This window comes from Herpailurus yagouaroundi, unplaced genomic scaffold, assembly GCF_014898765.1.
Source record: "Herpailurus yagouaroundi ecotype Mexico unplaced genomic scaffold, PumYag 221, whole genome shotgun sequence".
In the NCBI taxonomy this organism is placed as follows: Eukaryota; Metazoa; Chordata; class Mammalia; order Carnivora; family Felidae; genus Herpailurus; species Herpailurus yagouaroundi.
This window is the reverse complement of record NW_024412452.1, coordinates 713848-736852: the sequence shown is the minus strand read 5'-3', so window position 1 is coordinate 736852 and position 23005 is coordinate 713848. Positions and strand designations below refer to the sequence as shown.

At 47.8% G+C, this 23005-nt stretch overlaps 2 protein-coding genes across 9 annotated transcripts in view; one reads left to right on the top strand and one right to left on the bottom strand.

Moving 5' to 3' along the window:
• DNAH6 (dynein axonemal heavy chain 6) overlaps positions 1 to 7890 on the top strand; it is a 224725-nt gene extending 216835 nt beyond the window's left edge. The window contains exons 76-77 of the mRNA XM_040458369.1: positions 2658 to 2880; positions 7616 to 7890. Coding sequence (XP_040314303.1) covers positions 2658 to 2880; positions 7616 to 7719 — 327 coding nt within the window. The 3' untranslated portion in view covers positions 7720 to 7890. The remainder of the gene's footprint in view (positions 1 to 2657; positions 2881 to 7615) is intronic.
• A 1560-nt stretch (positions 7891 to 9450) lies between these two features.
• TRABD2A (TraB domain containing 2A) overlaps positions 9451 to 23005 on the bottom strand; it is an 82459-nt gene continuing 68904 nt past the window's right edge. For 5 of the 8 annotated variants that reach the window (XM_040458362.1, XM_040458363.1, XM_040458364.1 and 2 more), the window contains 3 exons: positions 18733 to 18823; positions 12211 to 12468; positions 9451 to 10296 (listed from right to left, as the gene is read on the bottom strand). In XM_040458362.1, the coding sequence (XP_040314296.1) occupies positions 10110 to 10296; positions 12211 to 12468; positions 18733 to 18823 (536 nt within the window). In that variant the 3' untranslated portion in view covers positions 9451 to 10109. The other 3 variants (XM_040458365.1, XM_040458367.1, XM_040458366.1) reach the window with 3 other exon arrangements.

The following is a 23005-nucleotide window of genomic DNA, read 5'->3' as shown; positions in this document are numbered from 1 at the left end:
AAATCCCAATGCCCAGACTACATCCCGCTTACCTCAGAATCACCCCAATATCATTAGGCACCATTATTTTCCAAAGCTCCCCCGGGTGACTCCAGTGCACCACCAGAGATGAGAACCCCTGCCGCCCATCCGAGCCACCCAACTCCGATGTGCTGAGATGCAATGGGGGAATGCAGCCCTGCCTCAAAGCGCCCATCCACACCAGGGGGCCTTAGAAACATAACTTTCTATATGTGCCACAAAATCAAAGATCTGCTCCAGATCATTTTTCCCAGGGTAGTGTTCACTCCCCAATCAGTGTAGTTGTGGTGAATGGCTTTACTAAACTTTCCTTAAAATATCCTGGCATTAGTTAGTAGAAATTGCTCCTGCATGTTTCTATCAGTATCCACTCCACTCAGATCTGATTGACCAACTCTTTGCTCTCACTAGCAAAAACTTACAAAGACCAAATTGATCCCATATTCATGGCTTACTTTATGAAATACTATAATATCCCATGCCTCTTATTTGCCTGTACCTTAAAATAACAATTAAAAAAAGTTTACATTTTTAAGGAAATTTGTTTTAGCATCAAAATACTTTGGGGGGAACATCTGGGTGGTTCAGTTGGCTAAGGGGCTGACTTCGGCTCAGGTCATGATCTCACAGTTTGTGAGTTCAAGCCCTACGTTGGGCTCTGTGCTGACAGCTCGGAGCCTGGAGCCTGCTTCGGATTCTGTGTCTCCCTCTCTCTGTCCCTCCCCTGCTTGCACTCAGTCTCTTTCTCTCTCTCTCTCAAAAATAAATAAACATTGAAAAAAAATTTTTTAATATTTTTTAAAAAATACTTTTTTTTTTTTTAAGTTTATTTATTTTGAGAGAGAGAGAGAACAAGCAGGGGAGGGGCAGAGAGAGAATCCCAACCAGGCTCCGTGCTGTCATCACAGAGCCCAATGTAGGGCTCTATCTCACCATGAGATCATGACCTGAGCCAAAATCAAGAGTCAGTCACTTAACTGACTGGGCCACCCAGGCACCCCACAAAATTTTTAAAGTAAAGAGAAAATAAATTTAGAGTTGCACTCCTCATTATTTTGAGACCTTTCTTATCCGGGAGGGTATCCCAGATCCTTATCTGGAATAATTGAGGTTATAGGAAGGCAGAACACCCCCCACATAAAAGCCCTCCCCAAAGCCTTTCAGGATGCTAGCCCTGCTCCGTACCTGGTGCATTTTTATCTGCCACAAAAGGCTAACTCTGACAGACAGAAGTTTACACTGACCACCAGGGCCTCTGTCCCTCCACCTTGCCCCAATCCATACCACATGTCCACTTGGGTCTTGTGCACTGAGCCCTGACGATGACTTAGAATGTCTGCCTTCTATGGAGACATCAGATTGTACAGTTGGCCCAACTCCTGGTACTCCCAGCAAATGTCTGCGAGAGACTGTGCTTAGACAGCTTTAGTTCTTTTACACACAAGCAGGGCCACTGTTAGCCCATTTGCCACCTTTGCACAGCTTAGGAAAAGACACTCCCTCTGGGTGGATGCCCAGATGGCTCCCACACATGGCTTGGCAAGGGGGTAGCAGGATGGTTTCCAGCCTCCACTAAGGCAGACCTACACAAGTGTGCATAGCAGCCCCCAAAACAGGAAGGCCTGCCCCACCCTTCGTAGCCGAGAGACAAAGTTCGGGACACCAGAAAGTAAAGACCAGCCAAAAAGAGCTTACTGTCCTTTTATTCACTATAAAAATATACTGCCTGTGTCCATACCGCCTGGCCATCTGCCTGCAGGTGAGCGGCTCCAATTCTCCAAAAGATAATCAGCTCCACAAGTGGCCAAATTCACTGTTTGAGGAAGGATGACACAGAAGCCCACAATTGGCAGAACTTGTATACCAGTGGTGGCCTCCAATCACAGGACACCAAGGGCAAGGTTTTTCTCTGTCTCTCTCTCTCCCCCTTTAATAGAAACAAGAATCTAGCATAATTTCTAAAAACAAAAAGGGAACTTTCCATAGTCTGCAACAGTCCATACTCTGCAGGTATCAAGACGGATATATAATCTATCTTTAGGAGGCACCCAGGTCCTTGAAAGACCTTGCTAAAAAGAACATGATAATCACAGCCCTCCTATCCTATCTGCTTCCCATGCAAAGGAGCACCGTATCAGACAGTCTGAAGCCCATAAGTGGTATCCCCTATTAAAGATCCTGGTAGAGTGTGGAAAGTTTGAGATTTGGTGTCAAACAGAAGCAAGTTATTTTACCTTTCTGAGTCTTGGTTTTCTCCTCTCTAAAATGTAATAACAGCGGGGCGCCTGGATGGCTCAGTTGGTTAAGCGCCCGACTTCAGCGCAGGTCATGATCTCATGGTTCGTGAGTTTGCGCCCTACGTTGGGCTCTATGCTGACAGCTCGGAGCCTGGAGCCTGCTTCGGGTTCCTTGTCTCCCTCTCTCTCTGCCCCTCCCCCACTCATGCTCTGTCTCTCAAAAATGAACAAATATTAAAGAAATTTTTTTTAAATAAAAAATAAAAATAAAGTGTAATAACAGCAATCTCTAGAGTGGTTCTTAGAATTAACTGGTGAGGATGTGGGACTCGGGAAATGGCCCACAACAGCTAATCCCCTTCTCGTCTTCTCACCTTTAAACTTCTGGTTATCTTCCAGTTGCCCTCTCCCGAAGATGGTGTTCTTGTTCATGGAATGTTTATGGATGCTTCTCGATGGGACAATACAGAGATGGTGATAGAAGATGCACTGCCAGGACAGATGAATCCAATGCTGCCTGTGGTGCATTTTGAACCTCAACAAAATTACGTGCCAAGCCCAACACTTTACCATTCCCCACTTTATAAAACGGGGGCCCGGGCAGGAACACTCTCAACCACAGGTAAGGATGTGCTAAGATTGGTAAAAAAAAAAAAAAAAAAATGATGACAAAATGCAAACTTACAAAGTCCAAACACAAAGCCATAATGTGCGAGGGGAGATCTTAAGCCAATTAGCAAGACTTAAAATGAGGCCACTTATAATATACTAATTTATGGATTTTATGTTTTCCTTCTTTTACCACTAAGTATGGGCTGACATTATAAAACAAATGCTTTCTTTCTATTAACCTAATAAATAGACAACAGAGCTTATTGAACAGTGACTTCTAATTTCAAAATGATGGACTAAGTAGACAGGAGTCTCTCACCAAAGTCACTGAGACTCATCATAGAAAACAGATTTAAAAATAAACCCAGGGCGCCTGGTTAAACGTCCGACTCTGGCTCAGGTCATGATCTCGCAGTTCATGAGTCCAAGTCCTACATTAGGCTCTATGCTGACAGCTCAGAGCCTGGGGCCTGCTTAGGATTCTGTCTCCCTCTCTCTCTGCCCCTTCCCCACTCATTCTCTCTCTCTCTCCCTCTCTCTCTCTCTCTCTCTCTCAAAAATAAATAAACATTTTAAAAAATGGCATTAAATAAAATAGCATTAAATAAAAATAAACCCAAGACAGAATGCCGTGTTGCAAAAGGGAAATCTGAGTGGGTCTGAAACTAAGATGCAGCCCTGACAAAAGGAACCAGGTAGAAAGAAAGCCATATCAACAGGTAAGCTGAATGCACACAGCTAAAGAGTGAGCAGAGAATGAGCTGAGGAGTCAGTTTTTTAAAAAAATGACACTGTGAAAAAAATTAAAAATAAAATAAAAAATAAAAAAATAAAGTGACATTGTGAAAGGAGCCAAATTTTCCAATATTTATCTAGTAGGCAATCTGGAAGGAGAAAGAGAATGGAAGAGGGATAATATTTGAAAAAATAATGGCTGATAATTCCCAGAACTGAACAAACACTTGAGTCCTCAGATCACAAGATCTCACAAAGTGGCAGGTATGATTTTTTTTTAAAGCATACAACAAATAATTAAATTTGCAAAGATATATCAAAGTGATTCTTAACACTATCAGTGATAAAGAAAATCCTCAAAGCAAAGATTTAAAATATATTAATACACTGGGACTAAAATTCCCAAGAATGAGACTCAGATTGACATCAGACATCTCTCTCTTTATCCACACAGTGCACATAAAAAGACAATAGACAAACACCTGCAAAGGCTGTGGGAAAATAACTTTGCACCAGAACTGCAAAGCAACCAAATTATTAAAGGAAAGGTGTAATAAAGATCTCTTTGGACATACAATGACTCTAAATTAATCACCACTGGCCCTCTAAAACACACACACACACACACTTAAATCTGTAATACTTTGACCATAAAAATGATTTCAATAATAACTTGAAACTAAATTTCCAGATGAGAGAAATACAGGAGAGGGGACAGGGTAGAAAGAATTAAATTTTCTCATTTGAATGGAGAATACAGATACTGATAAATATTTTTCTAATAAAATCTTCAATTAAAGTATATTCTCAAAGAGTAACGTACAGAATAGAACTACAATAGACACTTATCATGTCTCGATCTCCCACTCCCATGACAAATCTAAAAACTTTTTAAAAGGTATTTTTAAAATTAATGGCATGAACAAGTTTTTATGTGGACATAAGTTTTTATTTATCTTGGATAAATATCTAGGAGTGGAAAGACTAAACATGTGGTAAGTACATGTTTAACTTTTTAAGAAAGAGCCAAACTGTTTTAAAAGAGGCCATACCTTTTAACATTCCTACCTGCAGTGCATAAGGGCTCCAGTTCTTCCACTTCCTACCACTTAGGATGATCAGTCCTTTTTGATTTTAGATGACAGCCGGCTAGCTATCTAGATGATAGAATATGTGGTATCTTCTTGTGTTTTTACTTTGCAGTTCTCTAATGACTAATGACATTAGCCATCTTTTCTGGTACTTATTTATATCTTCTTTGATGAACTGTCTGTTCTTTTTCCCATTTTTTAAAAGTCACTTGTCTTATTGCTAGCTAAAATTCCAACAGAAATTATCCTTTTGGCAAGAGGAACCAAGAAAAGGTAGTAATTAAAATGATGTTGTACTGACACAAGACTCAACAGATAGCTCAAATGCACTGGAGAGAGAGCCCAGAAACACACTGTGTATATGTGGGAACTCAGCATATAATAATAGCAGCATCATTTTTTTATTATGAAATTTATTGTCAAATTGGTTTCCATACAACACCCAGTGCTCATCCCAAAAGGTGCCCTCCTCAATACCCATCACCCACCCACCCCTCCCTCCCATCCCCCATAAACCCTCAGTTTGTTCTCAGTTTTTAGGAGTCTCTTATGTTTTGGCTCCCTCCCTCTCTAACCTCTTTTTTTTTTTTCCTTCCCCTCCCCCATGGTCTTCTGGTAAGTTTCTCAGGATCCACATAAGAGTGAAAACATATGGTATCTGTCTTTCTCTGTATGGCTTTTTTCACTTAGCCTCACACTCTCCAGTTCTATCCACGTTGCTACAAAAGGCCATATTTCATTCTTTCTCATTGCCATGTAGTACTCCATTGTGTATATAAACCACAATTTCTTTATCCATTCGTCAGTTGATGGACATTTAGGCTCTTTCCATAATTTAGCTATTGTTGAGAGTAGCAGCATCATTTAAAATTGGTGAGAGACAAATTATTCCACAAATGGTGCTGACAACCAAACTTAGACCTTATCTCATACTACAGAGAAAAGTAAATCACAGGTGGATTCTTTATACTTAATCATCACTAAACTTTCTTTTTCTTTTTCTTTCTTTCCTTCTTTCTTTTTTTTTTCTTTCTTTCTTACTTTATATTTGAGAGAGACAGAGAACATGTGCACATACGAGACTTGGGCAGAGGGGCACGGGGACAGAGGGGGAGAAAGAGAGAGAATCTTAAGCAGACTCCATGCTCAGCACAGAGCCCAACATGGGGCTCAATCCCACAACACTGGGGTCATGACCTGAGCTGAAACCAACAGTCAGATGTTTGACCAACTAAGCCACCCCGGCACCCCTCATCACCAAACTTTAAAATTATTACTAACCCTAATGAAATCATAGCTCTACGTAATAATTATCAACATCTGCTAACATGCCAAGAAAGACAATCAGACATAAGGTACTTCCTGATGTAAGTACACACCACCTCTTCAAGTATTCTTGCCCAAAACACTCAAACCTGAATATGATCATGTCTCTAGATCTAACCACCCCCTTTACATGAATAGAGGAACATATTTATTTTTTAAATATTTTTTTAACGTTTATTTTTGAGACAGAGAGAGACAGAGCATGAACGGGGGAGGGGCAGAGAGAGAGGGAGACACAGAATCGGAAACAGGCTCCAGGCTCTGAGCCATCAGCCCAGAGCCCGACGCGGGGCTCGAACTCACGGACCGCAAGATCATGACCTGAGCTGAAGTCGGACGCTTAACCAACTGAGCCACCCAGGCGCCCCAGAGGAACATATTTAAAATCACCATAGGGATGCTGTCAGCAAAGTCCAGACTCTGGGAAACTTTATAGGACAAACAGCCTTGTTATTTCAACAATTACAAGGGGGTGGCAAAAGGAACAGAGAGGTAACCTACCAACTGAAGGAGATTTAAGAGACACATCACTATTGCAAGACACGGATCTTACTTGAATCCTGAATCAAACTAATGCAATACACATACAGTGTGTGTGTGTGTGTGTGTGTGTGTGTGTGTGTGTGTGTATACCATTTATATACCATTTATACTAGAAAATGTCATTCAAGTCCCTGCCAGGGCACTGTGGCAGGGCATGGCATACAAAGGTAAGGAAAGGGGAGATATAGGCTTTCTCTGCTGGGGACACCACCACCTTTCCCCAACTTCTACACAGACTGTGTTTGCTGTGAATGCAGTGTCATCTTGAGGGCAGAACCCTCTTCTTCTCACACTCATCCTGGCCCCTCATACAGGCCCACAGTAAAAAAAGTGCAAAAGTGACCTCTTATTTCAGATGTCCCAGAGCTGAGGACAAAATATCTGCTATTGCACTTGGTCATTTCAGGAGTACTGGTGCCTAACTGCAGGGTAGAACAGAGGATGGATGGGTGGATGGATGGACGGATGAACAGACAGATGGACAAATGAATGGATGCCCAACCTACCAACTGCATCCTGAGTCCCACTAAAAGCTCAGGGCTGAATCTATTCCAATGTTCCATCAGTCAGACTGCGGAGAATTTGAAACATACTTTACAAGGTTATACAAAGTCAAAGTTAGACAGGTCCTAAAGGATCATTTGTTCTAACATCTTCATTCTATAGAGCGTAAAACTGAAATATGTAGAGGACTATTTACCCGTTATCTACAGAGGCTGAGTCAGGTCTGAAACCCAGGTGTCTTGACTCTCAGTACACTGCTCTTTGCATCAAGGGGTTATTTTTTTTTTTTTTCAACATTTATTTATTTTTGGGGGACAGAGAGAGACAGAGCATGAACGGGGGAGGGGCAGAGAGAGAGGGAGACACAGAATCGGAAACAGGCTCCAGGCTCCGAGCCATCAGCCCAGAGCCTGACGCGGGGCTCGAACTCACGGACCGCAAGATCGTGGCCTGGCTGAAGTCGGACGCTCAACCGACTGCGCCACCCAGGCGCCCCAAGGGGTTATTCTTTAAGTAACAAGCCTTTGTCCTTGTATCCTTTACTAGGTCATTCCACCAACTTTGTGGTAACTGTGCTCTTACCCTCCAAGCGGTCCAAAGATTACTGGATTGCCAAGGGGTCAGCTTTGCTCTGCCAACTAAATGAGTGAGAAGTTGCCACCTCCTGCTAAAAAAGAACCAGGCCAAAAGTCTTTCCTGATGGGGACAAAGGTCCGTGTAACATATGCAAGCAAAACAGCTATACTTCTGGTCTGACTTAAGGATGGTTAGTGTGGCTTTTCTCTTCTAACCTAAAATAAAGTGTCTGAGTGCCTCATTGAGTTGGTAATTCAAGCTCTGATGCGAAAGCAGTGGGTTCAGCACTCACCTCTTAAACCTGCTCCCCCTCCTCCATGTGACAGTCAGGCAGCTTCCCATCAGTAACTTGGGGGGAGGGAGGGGGGTGCCTGGGCAGAGTCAGAACTCACCAATTCCTTACCCGGATGGGCTTCCTTCCTCTTCACTCTGACATAAAAGGCCCAGTGTACATTTCAGTCACACGGCCCCAGGTGCTTCCATTTCTAGACCAGATTAAGGCTCAGATCCCAACATATGGGAGGCAGATGAGCAAGTGAGCTGGACAACAAGCTCGTGACACCATGGTGCCAGCTCCCCCACTCTACGGGCCTATCCCACCATCCTTAGAAGAGCTTGCTGTGCTTCACAGAAGTGGAGATTGGTCCTGCCCAAGGACAGAATTCCCCCTTCCACTTTAGGATGAACCTGTGTAGAAAGCATCCAAGTCCCACCCAGGCGCACCAGAGCCCCTGCCACCTCAAAAGCAGAGGTTGTTGGGCCAGTACCGAGATGGAGCAGTCACCTGTGGCAAACCATCTTGTGTCAGCCGTGCCAACAAGGGTCTGTTTATGTCCTCAGCCATAATATGAGTCACGAAACCGGGAACCACCCAGTTAGCATGTGGTCCTCTGGATAAAGACACACCACCCCCTTCCAGAAATTTGGAAGAACTGAATCAGGCCCAGTAATCCCACCTTCCCCTTTTACCTCTGCCTTCCTCCCCATAGCTATCGAAGTTAAGAACAGACTGAAGTCGCAGAGTAGCAGCGAACAATTCTTGTACTTAGAGCTCAGAGCAGGAACCGAGACGACTCTTGGCATTCCAAGCAGGAACAGGTGCTTACTAAGCCACGGGAATGGCTGCAGCCGCAGAAGTCAGAGGCTGACATCCGGCACCACAGCAGCTGTAATTCCAGGTCAGAAAGCTGTAGGAAACTGAGCCAACCTCACAAATGTAACACGCTCGTGAAGCAGGTGACTGGACAGGGAAACGCACGGCCTGGCCACTGCACAAACTTCTGTCTGCTGGAGCCTACCCGTAACTGCCACCACTACTGAAGAAAAAGGTCTTCTGTTCCCCTTGAACCCTCCAAGTCTCGCATAAGTCTATGCCATTAGGAGAATCTCAGTCATAGCAGCAAGGGAATCTGGGAGAGTTTAGCCCTCCTCCCCCTGCAATACAGAGAGTACAGAATGGAGCGAAGGTGGAGGACATGCATCCTGAGTACCATCGCACCACTCTTTAAGTAGACCCGGAAGACCTTCTGGGCCCTGGAAATGACTGAGATGCACCCCCAAGAAAGTCTAGGAAGGGAAGACCACAGAACTGCAAGCCCAGGCAGTCAAGCTTACCGTAAACCAGATTAGAAACAAACACATCTACTTCCAAGTCCTGGGCAGACCCTCTGGGTTTCTGTGAGCTGCTCGAAGGCCCATAAGGAAACCTTGTCACGGGGTGGGTGTGGTGACCAAACAGGAGGTGGGGTGGGAGGTAGGGCTAAAAGTTCCCATTTGAGACTCAACTGAGACAATTCTACTCTTACTCATTTTATAGAGACTCCCTCATAAGATTTTATTTATAAAAGGCATCAGCATATAAATAAATAACAAGACAGGAAGGGGGAGCATTTGAAACCCACTTTCTTACACAGCACCTCTGACAAAGCCTACCATTCATCCAGTCTTCAGCATGTTGGTGAGACACTCACATACATAATTAAAGCACTTGTCAGAGCGCAGGAAACAGAACAAAGCTCCTATGGCCTACTGACTCCCCTGAATCCATAACCAGGAGTAGGAAGAGGAGCAGCAGGAAGGAGAAAAAGGTCAGGATCCAAAGTGGCAGGTAGGACCAGTATGAGTAGGGCCCAGGGGTAAAGCAGTGACAATATTCAGAGGGTGTGAGCAAGAGTTGTTTGCATAACATATACACATTGTGGGGAAAAATCTACAAAGAAAAGACATTTAATTATTTCCATATAATTCATTTACAATTATTTTCATACAAGTCATTATGTTATAAAACTGTACACCTACCCCCAGCACTGCTGGATAACCCAGAGTCGTTCCTTGGAAAGAGAAGAATCAACTTTTATTCTCTCTTTTCCTGGGTTGGGCCTATCAAGGCCAGAATAGGGTGGGGAGTACAGGAATAGCCATCCTTCAAGTCCAAGGGGTCAGGGGCCTGGCCTGGCTCCTCCCGTCATTGCAGGAGGGGTGTCTCTGTTTGGAAAGCCAGCACCAGCACCCAGAACACAGGAGTCCAGAGAGACAGACAGGCACTGCTGGCTACCATCTGGCTGTGGCGGGAATGCCCATGGCGAGGGAGCTGCAGCTCGGCAGAGATGTGCCTATCCAGAACAGGGACCTGGAGCTGTGGGACCTCAGCACTAGGAGGGAAAGAAAAACACAGAAGCTCAGAGCACAGAGCACAGCAGGAGCCACTGGATACTCCAGGGCCCCCAAACGCCCACACAGCTTCTTTGCATCTCCCTTCTTTAAAGACGAGAATGGATGTTAGTATGTTAATAGGCTTCCTGTGTCTCTGTCCCTCGATACTACCACTACAACAAAACCAAGTAATACAGGTGCTAAGACCAGCACAACAGACAACTCTCCCTTGGCTACATGGTTCTTGGTTCAAAGATTATTAAAACTCTAGGTGTAAGAAGGCCCAACTCAGATTTGCTTATCATTAGCCTTTGGGCAATCTGAGGCAGGGCCCCTCCTCACTGACCACACATAGAGGCACATCCAGGCCATGAGGCGTCCTCCCTGGGTCTCTGGCTCTCTCCCCTACCCCAGCTCACATCTGGTGTGAACACCATGCAGACATCCCAGGTCAAGACCGTATGAGCTGAGGGGCCCAAGATCTCAGGCTCACCCGGACCTTTCAGCTCAGCTCTGGTGTAAAGTGGCCAACTCCAGGCCACCTTAAAAGGAAATGGCCCAAACTGAAAAAGTACTGAACCGGTCAATTTATTCCTCCACCAATGAAGGATGGTTGGAGAGCTACCCTTGGTCATGTGGAACGTGGACACCAACAGGATCCCTGTTCTCCGGGTCCCATTTGGCTGCTAGCTTCCATCCGTTAAAAAATGCCAATCCCAGAGCACACCGGACGCCCTCTTCGAACCTTTCAGTGGCTCCTCACTTCCACAGGCATGAGACTCTCTGTCACTCCACTCCATTTCCTGTCTGGACCCACACCACCCCACTTGACTCTTCCCCCCCTGCCCCCCGTTCCCCCCCCCCCAGCTCCAACCATAATTATTTCATCTTGGTTTCTTCAACGTGCTCACTCTCTCCAGGCCTTCACACTGTTCCCTTTGCTTGGAATTCCTTCCCCTCCTTGCTCAGCTATTTATCTATTCAACATTTATTATCAAGCACCTATGCAGGTACTGGATCCCTGAATCTCCTGATCCAGACTCAAAAGTTCTGGTCATTGGGCTTCACTTTGTCAGCCTTCTACTCAGCATCAGCCAAAAGGTACCTTCACTCAGGGAGGCCTTTCCTGACTACTCCCCCAACCCTAAATAGTAACTTCCAACACATACACAAGCACATTTCCATAGCACCCTTTGCAGATATCAAAATTGGGCTTCCTCCCTAGAATGCAAACTCCATGAAGGCAGAGAGATAATGCCCGTCTGGTGTACTTCAAAGCCACAGCACCCGACACAACAGCAGGCACCCAGGAGGAACTCAATACATTTGTGCTACACTGAACTGGATCCTGGATCCCAGGCCTCTCTGGTGTAGTTCTTCCAGAAGCCTTATGCCCTGCAGACCAGGCTGAGTCACCACCTTTGACTCCTCCATCCACCTCTGATCCACCTCCTAAGCACCTTCCGAGAGTGCATTCTGTGGTCACCACGCTCTCTGTAAAATGTGGGGGCTGAACAAGCCTGTTCCCTGTTGCTTCCAGCTCTGCAAAACTATGAAATCTTCCCGAAGCTGCAGTGGAGAAAGGGCTCGCAAATCAATGCACACCCATGCATGCCCACCACCACCACCCCCATTCCTCCTTTAACAAAGATAAACAAAGATAACAAAGCCCTTACTCTGGCTTGAAGCAACTGCCTTTAATTACTGGGTTCATCTCAGTGCCCAAGGCTCTAAGCAACAGCAAAGGCTGGTCCACAAGGGGGTTGCTCATCCCCACCAGAGCCTTGAACCTCCCCTTCTCAAGCAGGGTGAGGGATAGTCCTGGGCTGCTCCCCACCGGGACTCCGGGTGGGGCGGATGGATGCCGGGGATGGGCTCCTGGCCGGCCGACCCGGCCCCAATCACCGCCTCACCTCTCCTCCAGTCGGACCCACAGATCGCTGAACTGCCGAAGCCGCTGCTTTCGCTGTGGCCGCTGCCGCCTCCGTTTCTTCCGAAACTTCCGCTCCGCTCCGCCTCCCAGGGGGGCACTTCCAGGCAGGGACACGTGGGGAGGCCACAGCGAGCGAACGGCAGACCCAGCTTCCGGTACCCGCGCTTCTGAGGCAGGCACTTCCGGAACAAAGATGGCAGAGGAGGCGGGTCCCGACAAGGGACTTCTACTCGTCTCCCTGTGAACAGGGGTGGAGGGAAGATGGATTTGAAGGACGGTCACACAGCTCTCAGGGCTCAGGGACGTAGAACGGGGGAGGGGGGGGAGGATAATGTGAAAGTTCAAGCTGGCTAGGGAGCGTCCTCCAAGCCACCTCCAGAATTGATCACTTTGATGCCTTAATTTTTCCCTCACATACTGTTGCAGTAGTCATTCCAAATCCCCCAGCCCTGGGGAGGAAATAGAAGATTTCTTTTTAATTGCATATAATTACTGCCCTTCCCTAACAAGGGGTCACAGCTATGTAGAAAGTCACTGAAGATTACAGCATTGAAAGTGACATTAAAAAAAAAAAAGTTTAAATGCCATTTACTTAGAACAATTGAAGTAACCCTTAACCATGTTAACCCCTCCTTTACCCTGGTAAGGGCTCTTCTCAGAAAAAGACTGTGGCAGCCCCAACCCCCCACATGAATGACTGCTAGTGTTCACAGGGCTGGCTTCTAACCACCTTAACCCAGGTCCTACCATAAACCATCTTTCCCAAAGGCAACATGTTTTTCACAACTGATGAGAAACTGAAACTTGCTTCTAGTTTTCCACTCAATGTGACTCTAGCCTTCCCCCCTCTCCCGCCCCTCCACCCTGCTCCCAAAAAATATCTTCCAGTGAGGAAATAAGCCATGAGAAGGACCCAATTTCTTGCTACAACAGGACTTTTGTCAAGAGTTTAGTTGGGGTTGAGGAGGGGGCAGTAAGAGAAGAATCCAGCCACTAGAGGTCAATCCTATTGTCTCCTGACTTAGGCAGGCAGGGCCCGGAGGCTCCCATCCACCTGAGGAAAGGAAGCAGTGCCTGTGTTATGTGCATCTTTGACATGTGGGTGCAGCAGACCAGCATATATAAGAACTCCGTTGTTCTGCCCTGATTCAGCCTTGATAAACAGCCCACCTGTCAGAAGCAGGGCTCAATTCTGACCCACAATCTGACACAACCTGAGATGTCAATTAATATTCATGGCCCTGTGTGAGGAAGGCAGGAGGTATAAGAGATAGAAAATGAACATGGGAAAGACTCAGGTTGGGCAAAAAAGGTGAAAGAAGGGAATTCCTCAAGCGGCAAAGAAAGGCCCCTGTTCTGAACCTGAGTCTGGGAACCCCTGCAACATACAGTCACAGTGAAAAGGCCCCTGGAGGACAGGACCTGCCATATTCATCACTGTGTCCAGAGCCCAACACGATGCCTGACACATAAGTGTGACACCACTTAGATGAATCTCTTTATTATACCAACAAAGAAACTGGAGCCTAGAGAGGGGAAAGTGCTCCACCTAAGGCTAAGATTCCAGTGGCCTCCTAGAGGATTCAGGATCAGATGGTCAGGCAGCCCCCATGCCCAGGCCCTCTGCCCCAGCAGAGATTATATCTATGTCATCTTTGACCTCCATATAACCCAGCAGGCCCTGGTACACCGTAGGCATTCAAAAAAGTCTGCTGCAAAGAGCATGGACTCAAATTCACTAGGGCTCAGCTCTTATGGCTTCAAGCAGTGGATCCTTACAGTAGGGGCAAATCACAGCTTTGGTTCTGTTCAACTCACAAGAGACACAAGATCTCAGCTCAGTTACTGCAGGTGGGGGAGGCCAGAGCTTGAGAACCAAGTTAATTAGTTAATTACTCGGGGGGGGGGGGGGGTCGTTAATCCAGAAGAAATTAATTTTCCTTCTCCTGATTTTTATCCTTCTCATACTTCACAGCTGAGATGTCCTGCAGATTCATAACACCCACTTTATAATTAAGGAAACTGAGGACCAGGGAAATAAATTTCCTTGCCCTAGGTCCCAACAAGGATTCAGTGCCATTTTCAAATAATATACACCAAGATTTTTTTTTTTCAGTTTATGAAGCTAACTTATTTTCACCATAGGAAATATGGAGAATATAGAGTAGTGTCACTATGCAGACAAATGCTCATGGGCTTAAGGGACCTAGGGCAGTAGAGGTGGCTGCTTCTCTGCCAGGTACAGAAAATCCCAGCTGTTGAATACAGCCTAATTCACCCCAGAGCTTCTGGGCTAGCCTAAGCATCCCATCCCAGGTTGAGGTTCTAGGTTATCCTGTTTCAGTCCATCTGAATTCCCAAAGTTTAGTGAAACCTCTAGTTACTTATGAAACCTAAGTCCATGGTCATTTTGGCCACAATATGGGGCCCTTGTTGTGCTTGAGAGATTGCTAGTCCCCTGCCAGCATTTCACACAATCTACTCACTTTGTGGAAGTCTACGAGAAAGAAACACCCTGGTTGACATGGCCTGTCTCCTGGGCACACACCCACAGAAGGACATGTGGTATCCAGGAAGGAGCCCAGGACTGGAAACTAGAACAAGATAATTATACTTTCTGAGCCTCTTCTGCTTCTATAAAGTTGATCTGTCTCACCTGGTTGCTGCGAGGATTAAAACTACCCATGCACCATGCTTCACACAGGGCTGAGCACCCAGGATGCATTCCATGTGGATGCCCCTTTCTACCAGTCCCACTGTCTGGGGATGAGTGCAAGTGTATGTAGCCCAGCAAGGCTGACCAGGACCCTGGAGCACCCCACTGTGAAGCCAAATGGACATTCACCAGATCCTCATTGGTATTATTCTGCTGTGGTGGGCAGAATACTGACCCTCAGAAATGTCAATGTCCTAATCCCTGGAACCTGTGAATACTATTGTTTGTTACCTTTCCTGATAAAAGGGATTTTGTGGGTGTGATATAGGACCTTGAGATGGGAGATTACCCCAGGCTACCTGGGTGGACCCAATCTAATCACATGGGTGCTTAAAGCCCGAAAACTTTCTGTGGCCAGTGGGAGATGTGACTACAGAAGAACTTCGGGGAAATGCAGTCACTTGGAAGATGGAAGGAGGGGTCACAAACCAAGAAAGGTGAGCAACCTCTGTAATCTGGAAAAGACAAGTAAACAGGTTCTCCCCTAGAAGCCCTAGAGGAGAATACGGCCCCATTAACGCCTTGATTTCAGCCCATTGAGACCTGTGTCAAACTTCTGATCTACAGAACCGTAAAATAAGTTCTTGAGGGCACAGTTTATAATTTGTTGTGGCAGGAAAAAAAAAATCCACAAAACCCTAATACAGCATCCGTTATCCTGGGAAGAGGTGTGGGATTGGGGAACTGGGTAAACACACTTGGGATCAGCCCAGCAGGACCCCTGTCCCCTCCTTTTTGCTGCCCAGGGAAGCGCAGTTTCACAGCCAGGGCCTTGCCTGTGTATTCCAGCCTGTTGAATACAGGAGGGTAATGGCTGCCGGTAGCCCTCCCCTCACTGTCCACCTAACTGGGCCACCCCAAGACCCGAGGGGCTGGCAGGCCTAGAGTGAGCTAGGTCACCAGTTAGAAGGCCTCCTGCCCCCACCCACACAGCCCGCCCAAGATCCAAGTCCCCGTATCATCCCTCAGGGATTATTACACAGCTGCCAAGGAAGGGAAGAAGGAAGCAGGTGTCTCCACAGCCACTGCACTGGCCCTTGCCAACACCTTCAGTGCGGTCGTTTCCCCCACTCTGGGCCCTTATCCCCTCACCCCTTCTTCTCCCTAACCGGAGCTCCGTTCCAGACTTCATGCTCCCTCGTGGCGTCCCCTGGAGCACGGCTCACCGCTAAAAACTCATAGACACTATCCTAATGGAGCACATACTGTGTGCCAGACGCCAGGATAGCTACTGCAGAGCACACACCAAACCCCTGGGGATCATGCAAGGGGGTGGCCCCGGGCCGGAGCAGAGAAGAACATGGGGCGTTTGTGCTGGATCTCACAGATTCTGATAGAGTTAGGGGCGGGGATGGGGGATGAATGTCTGGCCGAGGAAGCTGCACGAACAAAGACAAAGGATCCAGGAAGTAAAACGTGGAAGAAGAAAGGGCAGAAAGAGAAGGCATGTGTGGGCGGAGGAGCCTGAGCTGTACCCTGGCTCTGATTAGCTGTGTGATCTTTCAGTTTCTCCATCAGTAAAGGAGAAGAAACAACCACCCCACAGGCTGGCTTTGAGGATTAACTGACAGTCTGTGTGAACCTGGCTGCCACCTGACAGTCAGTCAATAAATGTTCTTTCCTCCCCTGGGAATGTGAGCAGCCCAGCTGAATGTCAGCACTGTTCTCAGCCCTCACCGTGCACCAGAATCACAGAGAGATTTTTAAAATACTGATTCCTGACCTCACTTCCTCCCACAGGCAGGTATTAGGGCTAGAGACAGAAGTAGGAAGCCTGAGCATAACCATCAACACACGTGCACGCACACATGCATGTATGTGCACACATGCGCGCATGCATGTACACACATATACATGCCTGTGCACATACGTGCGCATCCACACGCATACACGCATGCACACGCACACTCCAGGAAGGGTCCTCTCCAGCACCCGCAAGGACTGTGTGCCAAATACCAGCCCAGTCAGCCTGGGGCGGGGGCTGAGAAGGGATAAAGCACCCACTTTCCAGAAGAACACGGTCCCCCCGAAACAGGCAGAGAACCACTAAGGGCTGGATTCTCCCTCCAGGGCTGAAGGAGAACAGGAGAGAGAGAAGGATCAAGACCTGGGCAGTGAGCAGAGCTGAAGGAGGGGCAGGATTTTTGCTGTCGGGGGAGGTGGACGGCAGCGACCCAGATAGAAGGTTTTCTGATGCAGGAAGCACACCTGTGCTGGGGTCTGGGCGCCAAGACACCAGCAGGAAGAAACTGGACTTTGGAAGAGAAGAGTCAGAAAGCACCGAAGGCTTCTGAGGAAGGGGCACTTGCAAGATTTAGTCCCACAGAGAGCGAAGAATGGACCAGAGGATGAGAGCCATGAAAAAGGAGAGGAGCAAACCCAAGAGGAGAGGAAGCTAGAGGTGTGATGGAGGTGAGAAATGAGAAGTCTCAGGTAAGGGCTTTTAGAGAGTAGAAGTACTATTTGAAGAACCATTATTATTGACGCACTGGACGTAGGGCGTGAGAGGTGGGGGTAAGACAGCCCAGGACGTACCCACGATTGTCCACTAGGAGGCAGACTGGGAGAATCCTGGCTCCCGGGTGGAAACTGGACCACTAGGGAGGACCCTCTGGGGTGAGGGGCTGGGGAGAGGCCCTAGCTTGAAACAACATGAGCTGAAGGCGGGCCTTCTGAAGAGAAAGAGGGCACCTGGGGAAAGGCAGCCGTCAAGCTGACACCACAGCTGACCCCCCTCTCTACCCCTCAGTAGAAAGGATGGGCCTTCTCCTCACTACCGCTAGGATCCCTGCCAGGAGGGGGCGCTGGTGAGCGCGGTCGGGAGGGAGCGGGGCGAGGAAAGGCGTGTGTTAGGGGCTGAATTCCTATGTTGGAGCCTCCATAGCCAGTTCCTCAGAATGTGACTGCATTCATAGGCAGGGCCTCTAAAGAGGTTATTAAGATAAAATGAGGTCGTCAGGGCGGGCCTGGTCCAATCTGACTAATATCCTTATGAGAGGAAATGTAAACACACAGAGACACTAGGATTGTGTGCACACAGAGGGAGGCCACGTGAGGACAGGGAGAGGGAGGCTACGTGCAAGCCGAAGGGAGACCTCAAGGGAAATCAAACCTACCGACACCTTGATTTTGGACTTCTGGCCTCCGGAACTGTAAGAAAATAAATTTCTGCTGTTCGAGTGCCCAGTCTGTGGCATTTTGTTACAGTGGCCCAAGCTGACTAGTTCGGAGGGAAGGGAGGGGTCCACAGAGCCATCAAAATGAGAAACAGACCCGGGGGGAGGAACAGCCCAGGGAAAGAGAAAGGGCTTTGCTCCTGTCCCGAGAAGGGTCTCACGGCCACGCCCTGCGCTTCTAGCCCCTCTGACCCTGTGTTATGACTGATTCCACCATCTGCCTCCCTGAAACTTCCCAAATGCCCACTGGAAAGGCACTAAGCATTAAGCCCAATGACCCCTCCTGGAGCCCCCAGGACCATGGGGTAATCTTCCCTTCTCCTTCTCTGTCCCAAGGCCACTGAGGAAAAAAGCCAGAATGGCCTCTGTTGCCCGAAGTGCCCGCCCGCCCAGCCAACCCATGTCTGACACAGCCCCAGCCACAACAGGATGCCAGCGGAGCCGGGTGCCAAGTGTCCATTTAGCGGCCAGGCAGGGAAGGTGGTAATAGCCGTGCTGGGGGCCTCTGGAGCCCCTCAGGGTAGAGCCCGCCCTCGTGCCGGGTCAGCCCCGTGGGGGTCTCGGCTCTGCCAGCTGCTCCCCAACCAGGATAGAAGCACAGGAAGGTTACTTGTCGATGGGTCGTCCAGCGGGGGCGTGTTCTACCTCATAGCCTTCGCGCCGCAAGACATCAAGCACTGTATTGTTGCCCATGAAATGACCTGCAGTAAGAAAAATGATCAGAAATACGGCAGCTCCCGTGACCACTAAACATACCCCCAGACACACAGCCCAGAACAAAGAAATAACCCTGCCAGCCCTCCATCCCTTTCTGTCCAGCCCAGTAGAGTTCCTAAGAGCTTCTGTAGTCAGGCCTCCCAACTGCCCTCCAGGCAGGCAGGGAGGGACAAGCAGTGTTTCAGAGATGAGGACACAGAGGATCAGAAGGGTGGGGTGAGCTGCCCAGAGTCACACAGCGAAGGGAGAGCCTAGACACCAAATCCCAACCTTCCAAGTCTCAATGCAGTGCCAACAGTCCCGACCATTCTCATCATTTACACAATCCAACCACCTCTGAGACCCGAGCCCCCTTCTGTCCCACACGTAATTATACACGCACAGTGAAACACCTGCATCTAGCAGAAGCCACCATAGCTGGAAACCTCAATCTGAATGTTATTTCACTTCCTCCCTTTTCATAAAAAGCAAAGATCAGCCAGGTAAGCTTACAATGACATCCTAGACATGTTCAAGGCCAAGAGCAGATCCTGGGATCAACCTCCTTTCCGTTCAGGTTTTGATGCTCAGAACTGACATGATCATCCAGGCTCACAACGTCCCTCTCTGTGACAGTATATGGCACTTTAATGTCCTAAATGGCCGATTCAATTGCAGCACTCCATCCTGTGTTTGAGCAGAACCTTAGAGGTATCGTTCTTACCTGCACTTTAAATTGGAAAACTGAGGTAAAATAGGTCCAGGGCTTCACACGCTAAGCAGCCACATAGCAGAATCTAAAAGCCAGGCCATTTGGCTCCAGGGTCTGTACAATCTTGACACGTCAATACTCAATAACCAGAGACCGGGACAGCGAATTAAGGTACATCCAAGCTGCTGGCCAGGCAACGGGCAGTCTGTGGGTCTCCCTCGTGTCCTGTTCCCACAGCTCTAGAAAGCAGGGTGAACCTGGGTCAGCCTCTGAGAGCCTGGTGAGCCCGAGGGCGGTGACTGGCGGAAGGTACTGGGCTCTACCACTTTCTTGGGTTCAACTGTAAAGTCTGTGACCCCAAGATTGCTGAGGGGCAACTGGCTCAGATGAAAGGGACGTTGGCAAGGCCCAGATTAGCCCTAGTGCACAAGTGCAATTAACTCATGCACAGATGTTGCCTGGACTGGGGGTGAGGGCGGCAGGGGGGGGGGGGGGGGCGCTACTGAGCCTACAGAGTGCTGCAGCAACCCTCACTCCCCCAGCCATTACCAAGCCCACACAGCAGGGCGTGATCACAAAAATAAAGTAGCCAACAGTCATTGAGCATTACCAGGCACAATGCTTTACACATCATTTGACAGCCCCCGCCCCCTCCCCGCCCCTGCCAACAGCCCTATAAGGTGGGCGTATTATTGTCTCCATTTTACAGGTGAGCAAGAGGCACAGAGAGATGAAGCAGATGGCATCTCAAACCCAAGTGGTCTGGCTCCAGAGTCCACCCTCTCAAGCAATTCAGAATAAAAACCGTATCTGTCAAGTGAACAAACTGCCCCTATTACCAGTGCTTTCTCAGCACGAACCAAGCTATTCTGTTTGACCGACTTTTCCTGCCACAAAGGTGAGCTCCATTTCTCATCTCTAAATTTTCTCTCCAGACCCCCACAATGAAAGTTGTTGTTTGATTTGAAACTCTGCAGCTTTGGGGCGCCTGGGTGGCTCAGTCGGTTAAGCGTCCGACTTCAACTCAGGTCACGATCTCGCCGTCCGTGAGTTCGAGCCCCACGTCGGGCTCTGGGCTGATGGCTCAGAGCCTGGAGCCTGCTTTGGATTCTGTGTCTCCCTCCCTCTCTCTGCCCCTCCCCCGTTCATGCTCTGTCTCTCTCTATCTCAAAGATAAATAAAGGTTAAAAAAAAAATTAAAGAAACTCTGCAGCTTTTAGTTTTTGGTTACCTTCGCTTTGCAATTAAAAGTTTGCTAACCACAGACTTTAAAATTTTTTAACCAGTAAGGCTAAGTGTCGGGAGCAATTTCTGTGGTTCCCTCTGGTCAACACAGCCTTCAGAAAGAAACGGATTCCTGCGGTGGAGAAAGCAGCGCCAGGAAGAGAACTTGGCACTGGTGACTGTCCAGGGCACCCCTGGCCCCCAAAGCACCCAGCTGTGAGGCCTCTGCCCAGCGCTGCGGCAATATGATGAGCTGTGCCCGGAGAATCAGGCGAGCCCAGGTGCTACATCTCACCTGGGCCATCGGTCCAGCAGTCGCCATCTGGAGGGCCTGCCCTCCCAGCTGCTCAGATCAACCTGCCATCTGGCCGCCAGCCAACCCGCTGCCCAGCCTCGTGCCACACAGTAGGCCACTGTCATCTCAAAGCGTCCACCCTTCCCCTGCGCCCAGTGCCCCGCCATCCCGCCACCGGACGTCAGGGAAGCTTTTGAGAGATCAACTGAGTCTTGCAGGGGTGGAAGGCCAAAGCCCACGCTCAGGGGCTGGTACCTTCCATCCTGGAGGACCCGACACAGCCGCCAGGACCGAGCCACCAGCTCGGTGTCTTATTTTAGTATATATGCTGCCGAAGCGAGCACCAGCTCTGTGTTCTAACAGAGGGCCACCATCACCCCTACCAGGTGCCACGGGGGGCTTCTGGTACCTAACCCCTTTCGGGGTGCTGCAGAACCAGAGCTAACAGCTTTGCTGAGACAGGCCAGACTTGGGCACTGGGCCACACAGCACTGTGCACAACCCAAATATGGAATGTGAAACCTGGAGAAGAGGAAAACCACTCACACAACTCACAGAGGACCGAGCACCAAAGGCAGAAACTGTTCATTTGTGAACAAGATGTAGGAGCCCAAACTCTCATTTTTTCTACAACATAAAAACATCCTTTTTTTAAAAGCTTATTATTTTTTTTAATGATCTCTCCACCCAACATGGGCTCAAACTCACAACCCTGAGATCAAGAGTCACATGTTCTGCAGACTGAGCCAGCCAGGCACCCCTAAAATTCATCCTTTTCAAGTGCACAATTCAGTGGTTTGGGGAATATTCCCAAAGTTGTGCCACCATCACCTCTACCTAATTTTAAAGCATTTTCATCAGCTGAGATTTTGATGACCGTTACATTGAATGTCTAGATCAACAGGGGAGAATATTGTCATTTTAACACTGTTCAAGCCTTCCAATTCATGACCATATGTCTTTCCATTTACTTAGGTCTTCTTTAATTCCCTCTGATGATTTCAGTTTTCCGTTGTACGTCTTGATACATCTCGTACTAGGTATTTTTTTACGCTTTTAAACGGAACTAATTTCTTAGTTTCATTTTCAAATTATTCATTGCTAGAGTATGGAAACACAACGGACTTTTGTGTACTGATCTTCTATCTTGCCTCCTTGTACCCTGGGTTTTTAGTTCTAAGAGTTTTTTGGTCGGTTACCTAGGATTTTCTATACACAAGACCATGTCATCTGAGAAAAGAGATAGTTTTACTTCCTCCTTTCCAATGTGAATGTCTTTTATTCCTTTTCCTAACTTTCCTGGCTAGAACCTTCACACACTGTTGAAGAGAAGTGGTGAGAGCAGCCATCTTTGTCCTGTTCCTCATCTTAGGGGGAAAGCATTTCATCTTTCGTCATTTAATATGTTAAAGTGACCCTTCAACAGGCTGATGAAGTAAGTTCCCTTGTAGCCTTCGTTTGATGAGTATGTTCACCATGAAAGAATGTTGCACTTTATTGTTTGCTTTTTCTATGTCTGTTGAGAGCATCGTGTGGTGCTTGTTCTTGAGTTCTACTAATATGGAGGGTTATATTAATTGATTTTCAGATGTTGTGGTAATGGTCCCCCAAATACGTCTGCATCCTAATCCCTGAAACCTGTGAATGTTATCTGGGGGGAAAAAAGAAAACAAAAGATTTTGCAGATGTAATTAAGCTAAGGATCTTGAGATCGGGTGATTCTACTTGACCTCTCACTCTGCCACTCTGCAAGTGCTCTTGTCCAACCCCACCCCCCATTTTATCAGTAAAAAAACCGAGAGAACTTGTCCACACTTATGAAGCTAGTGGGGAATTGAAAGGAGAAGCCAAGGGCAGCAAATGCTCCTTCTGCACACTACTCAGTCTCTGGCATTTTCCTTTCCTTTCCTTTCCTTTCCTTTCCTTTCCTTTCCTTTCCTTTCCTTTCCTTTCCTT